Here is a 6280-nt window from a genome sequence, read left to right on the forward strand (position 1 = left end):
TGACTCGCCCTTTTTCACGTGTATAACCAACACACTGATTACAGTAGATTGTTAAACTTATTACCCAGTGATTTGTTGAGAAAATAGTGTTCCAACAAGTATTCAACATTGCAAGTCAAAAATGCAAGTTAAAAGTTAATATTTTCATACATTAGCACCAATTTTTAGAAAGAGCCCTAACTGGTTGGCTCGGTGGATAGAGCCTCGGCCTGCAGACGGAAGGGTCCCAGGTTCGATTCAGGTCAAGGGCATGTACCTTGTTTACAGGAGGCAGCTGATCAATGTTTCTAACTCTATCCTTTTCCCTTCCTCTCTATAAAAAATCAACAAAATATATCTTAAAAGAAAAAGGAAGGTTTCAGTGTGTGGGTGACCTTTTCAGCTGGTCCCATATTCCAGGGAATGGATTAAGCAGAACAAGGAAAGGATGTTGATATCCTTTGATCAGTTTATTTTGGGGGTACAAAATGCCATAGGGAAATGCAATTTATTTTTGTTTAGCTGCTTACAGCTTCCCTGGGAGCGGCGCCGGCGGGGGCAGCGGCCCGGAGCGCGGCGAGTGCATTTTGTTCACAAAATGTCAACAAAGTAAACACCAGCCTTTGAATATTACTTAAATTGAGAAAATACAATGAAATACTAGTGCCAAGTGCCTTCAGAGGCGAAAAGGAATCATACCTAGGGATTAGTGTCAACGGGAAAGTCAACGAAGCACATGACCCTATTCCTGTATAATTCCCTAGGAAACCTTTTCAAAAACTGTCCAGGTGCTGATGATAATGAGGTATTTCCCTAAATTCTCTTTGTTAAAATGCTATTTGTGCCATAAAAATTGAAGAGCAATGAAATTGGAGAATCAAAAACTACAGGTTTAGCAGTGCGTCTGTATACTGACAACGGCTAAAAACTAGTCTCAATAAGACAGATGGAAAGCTCCACCATCCGGCTTTCGCGAAGGAAAAAACAACAAACTTCAACAACGCGGCAAACTCACCGCCGCGAGGAGGGGAGGCGGAGCGTGAGTCCCGGCACCGCCTCCGGAAACGCCTCACCGCGTCTGCGACGAGGCCGGAAGTGACGCCACCTTGCGACGCCGGCGCCCGCTCCGGCGGCCGGGGTGAGGTTTAGGTGGTGGCTTCAGAGACGGCGGGCTTTCCGATGGTTCCAGCCCCAGGCGCTCTCACGTTTCAAACTTCAGATCCCTGAATTTGCGGGTGACGAACTGATTGTGTTTTTGGCTCCCTTCACCCCTGTGGTCTCCCGGCTCCCTAAAAAGTACGAGTAGCGATTCAGCCTTTACCGCCCGTGCCAGCCTCGCTTTGCCTCTCTCCACAGCTTCACCTTTAACAGGTGGCGATGAACTCCGCATTGCAAGACGAGGAAACTGAGTCAGAGGTTAAGGACGTCTGCCCAGTCACAGTTGGTTACCAGCGTCTAGAATTGTGTCCAGTGTCTGACTATGTAAAGGACATGTTCTTTTTTAAAAATTAACATTTAATTTCTGTATATTTTATTTTTTTGAATATATTTTTATTGATTTCAGAAAGGAAGGAAGAGGAGAGAGAGAGAAACATCAATGATGAGAGAATCATGGATCAGCTGCCTCCTGCAGCCCCGCCCCCTGCGGATCAAGCTCCGCAGCCCAGGCATGTGCCCTTGGCCAGAATCGAACCTGGGACCCTTCAGTCCGCAGGCCCACGCTCTAAGGGACATGTTCTTTATGTTCCATCGACCTGCCAAGATACCGCTGTTTTTAAGAAAATCGTTTCCTTAATAGTATATTATAAGGCGTGCACAAATACATACTTAAAACTTACACAACACAGAAATAAAGAGGAAAGCGTGGCAGGCACTCTTTAAGCCTCCCTCCCCATTAATAGTTTGATACCCAGTCTCTTTATTAATTCTTACCAGACGTGGGTACTTAAATTTCTACATATAAGCCTTATTGTGACATCGCCCCCATTGAATTGGATAATACTGCTGCATTGTTGGGATGAGGGGCCTTTATATATGCAATTGCTTCTTTTTTAATGGTTGCCTGATATTTCATTGTATCTTTATTGATGAATATTTAGGTGTTCAGTTTTCTTGCTATTGCAGAGATGATACAAAAGTGAACACCCTTGTACATGTGTCATGTGCAAGAATTACTTTTACTTTAGATTGGAGTCTCAGAAGTGAAATTGCTGGGTACCTCTTCTGGACATTTTATAATGAATAGAGTCATATTATATGTGGTCTTTGGTGACTGGCTTCTTTCACTTAGCATGTTTTTTCAAAGTTCATACATGTTGATACTCATATCAGTACTTCTTTTTTTTGGCTGAATAATATCACATTTGGTTATTCCATTCATCACTTTATGGACATTTGGATTGCTTCCACCTTTTGGCTATCCTATATAATAATCCTCTATAAGCCCTAACTGGTTTGGCTCAGTGGATAGAGCGTTGGCCTGCGGACTCAAGGGTCCCAGGTTCGATTCCGGTCAAGGGCATGTACCTTGGTTGCGGGCACATCCCCAGTAGGGGATGTGCAGGAGGCAGCTGAATTGATGTTTCTCTCTCATCAATGTTTCTAACTCCCTATCCCTTCCCCTTTCTCTCTGTAAAAAATCAATAAAATTTAAAAAAAAAATAAAAAAACAACAACAAAAAATAATCCTATATAATAAAAGGCTAATATGCAAATCGACTGAACAGCAGAGCAATCGGTTGTTATGATGCACACTGACTACCAGGGGGCAGACACTCAACGCAAGAGCTGCCCCCTGGTGGTCAGTGTGCGCCCACCGAACATTTGTGTACGGGTTCTTTTTTAGTGGGGACATTTGTAATATTCTACCAATAAGTATTTGCATAGGTTTTGTAGTATAAATATGATTGGATTAAGGAAATTTCAATTCCTAGTTCCGTGAGGATTGTAGAGTTTTATCCAGTGCTTTTATGGCATTCTGTTGAGATGATTACATAGTTTTCCTTCAGTAATCAGGTAATGTAATTTTATTGATGCATTAACTAATATTGAACTATCCTTGCAGTCTTTGAGATACCTACTAGTATTTGGTTTGTTGGTTTGGTTGTACTTGGCTGGAATTCAGTATTTTTACTTTTAATTCAGTCTATGTTCCTAAGTTAAAGCAGCCTGTGGGTTTTATTTTTCTTGTTATCTTCTCTGGTTTTGGTATCAAAATTCTGCTTGCCTCATGGATTGAGTTGAGAGCCTTTCCTTTTTTGTCCAAACTTGACTATTGACCTATACAGCTTACATCAATCTGTGTCTAGTAGGTTTTTTTTCCTCTTAACTCTTATTGTCCAAATTCTATGATAGTTACAGATGTATTCAGTTTTCCCACACTCTCTAGATTCAATTTTGGATATCTTAAAATAGTTTCCATATTTTTAGTATTCTGTATCATGATGCTCAGACCAATAATTCTAAGTTGTAAACATTTGCATACAGAACTAAACCCCATTTCTAATAAGAAGTAAGTGTATTTGTGAAGGAAAAAAAAGAAATTATGTTAGTCATATAGATAACATTTCAGAATTCCAAGAGTGTGCCATTATATTTATTGTGTATTGAGTTCCTATTTATTTATGTATTTATTTGTAACAGTTTATGGAAATATTCACATACCATACAATCTACCCATTTCAAGTGTGCAATTCAGTTTTGAGTAGTTGCGCAGTCATCATTACGTTCAATGTGAAAATGTTTTTTACCCTCCCCCCAAGAAACAGCACCCTATGTTTACATCTTAGCTGTTTCAAAGATGCACCCTCACCTTGTTCCCTCCCTAGGCAACTACTTATCTACTTTCTATCTCTATAGATTTATTGATTTCCCTGTTCTGGGCATTTTATAATGAATAGTGTCATATTGTATGTGGTCTTTGGTGACTGGCTTCTTTCACTTAGCTTGTTTTTTCAAAGTTCATACATGTTGATATGCATATCAGTACTTCCTTTTTATGGCTGAATAATATCACATTTGGTTATTCCATTTGTCACTTATGGACATTTGGTTTGCTTCCACCTTTTGGCTATTATAAATAACTTTGGTATGAACATTTGTGTACGTGTTTTTTTGCATAAGTTTTTGTGCAGACGTGGTTACATTTATTTTGGATATATATCTAGGAATGGAATTGCCTGGTCACACAGTAACTTCTTGAGGAATTGTCAAACTTTTCCAAAGTGGCTGCACTATTTTATATTCCTACCAGCAATGTGTGAGGGTTCTAGTTTCTCTACATTCTTACTAACATTTGAAATACTTTGTAAGCCATTAGAACCAGAGTTGACCTCCTTTACTTTTTCAGTCTAATTATAGTGTCATTCTAAGTAGGCTTTTAAAATAAACCACTTATTATTATTTTTAATTTTTTTTTTGTTAATCCTTACCGAAGAATATTTTTTCCATTGATTTTTAGAGAGAGTGTAAGGGAGGGAGACAAAGAAAGATCAGTGTGAGAGAGACACATTGTTCAGTTGTTTCCTGCAACCCAGGTACATGCCCTGGAGAAGGAATCGAACTAGTGACTTTCTGGTGTGCATGTTGATGCTCTCTCCACTTGGAGCTAGAAACCTATTTTTAAACCATTTCATTAGAAAAGAAAAAGAAGAAATCTACTTGAGCTACATAGTTTGGATTTTCCAAGGAAAATGACTTTTGAATTGCTATCTGCATTTGTTAGTCTTGGAAGGATAGTGTGTGTGTGGTATGTGAAATGGGGGTAGGGTAGATTGTTGTAGGCAGAAGAACAGTGTGTACAGAAGTCCTGCCTGTATGAGGTGAAGGGAGAACAGGTTATATTTGGGTAATTTAAAGAAGTTTGTTGTTTTTGAATCACAAAGAATGAGCAGGAAGGACTAGCTAGACCATATTACCCTAAAAGCAGTAGGAAGTCATTCAAAGGTTATAAATAGGAAAGATGAATATTATGTACATTTTATAAAATCCATTCTGGTAACATTATACAAAACAGACGGGAGAGACCTCAGATTATGTTCAGCAAATACACTTACGTGGCTAGTGAAGTAATCTGGGCAAAAGGTAATGGTACCTTGGACCAGGATTATGGCAGTAGATTTGGAGAGACTGGATAGATTTGACAGAAGTGTCTTAAATTACTTGATTACTTTGATTATGATTAAATTTTATGATAGTTTTAAAAGTGATAATAGCTCCCGGTAAGCAGTAATACATTACTGTGTAATATTTGTGATTTGTAATATTTTTGCTGCTATCCTGTTTTCTATATCAATTTAAGAATAATGACAAGACATACATAAAACTTTTGGATGAATGGCCAACTGAAGGATTATTCCAATTATTTAGAAGACTAAAATTGTAGGAAATCATTCAATATTGAGTATATTTATGTGTCCTAAGATATTATCTCTTTACTTAATATAAACTTAATGAGATAATTGTGGTGTGGAGAGTAAGTTCAGAGAATACTGAGCAAATAATTTTTCTTTCCTATGGTTTTAGATAAATAATCTATGTAAACCAAGAATTTGGAAATATTTTAATGAAGAATTTATTAAATGAATATGTGTGACGTTATGTACATATTCCATACACTGTAAGTAGTATTATTTAATGGTTCTTGAATTTCCTTTAATTTTAGGAAGCCAAATATCTTTTACCAACTTTGGAAAAAGAATTATTCTTGGCAGAGCACAGTGATCTTGAAGAAGGTGGTCTGGACCTGACTGTGTCATTAAAACCAGTTAGTTTCTACATATCAGACAAAAAAGAAATGCTTCAGCAGTGCTTCTGTATCATCGGAGAGAAGAAGTTACAGAAAATGCTGCCTGACGTGTTAAAGGTACTTCATTACATGTCACCAGACTATACACATATAAAGAAATTAGACACCTTTTTTGTAGCAGTTGGCTTACTTAATGCAAATTATAATTGGATGTTTTCAACTAAAACAAGCTATTTAAAAACATAGAAAAGGGAGTTTATATAAATGGCTTTGTATATGTAAAAATTTGCCAAGAAAAAAAAAAAGGTGAATTTAGTGTGCTTAGGTAAGGAATTTATTGACCTTCTGGAAATAATTCTATTAAATGCAGGCATTGGTAGTAATTAAGTTAGAGGTATAATTATTCTTTCTGGTGCTTCAATGGGAAGGCAGAGGAGGGCTAGGGGAAGGGTAAGAGATCAACCCAAAGGACTTGTATGCATACATATAAGCATCACCAATGGACACAGCCACCAGGGGGGTGAGGGAATGTGCCGGGAGGGTGGGGGAGGGCAG

The 6280-nt window shown here is 38.1% G+C and overlaps 1 protein-coding gene across 1 annotated transcript in view; it reads left to right on the forward strand.

Annotated features, from left to right (window-relative positions):
• Window positions 1-5645: 5645 nt before the first annotated feature.
• The window catches only part of CAAP1 (caspase activity and apoptosis inhibitor 1), a 28592-nt gene continuing 27957 nt past the window's right edge, over window positions 5646-6280 (forward strand). The window contains exon 1 of the mRNA XM_006770995.2: window positions 5646-5842. Within this exon, the coding sequence (XP_006771058.1) occupies window positions 5774-5842 (69 nt within the window). The 5' untranslated portion in view covers window positions 5646-5773. The remainder of the gene's footprint in view (window positions 5843-6280) is intronic.

This window comes from Myotis davidii, unplaced genomic scaffold (genome assembly GCF_000327345.1).
Source record: "Myotis davidii unplaced genomic scaffold, ASM32734v1 scaffold325, whole genome shotgun sequence".
Taxonomy (NCBI): domain Eukaryota; kingdom Metazoa; phylum Chordata; class Mammalia; order Chiroptera; family Vespertilionidae; genus Myotis; species Myotis davidii.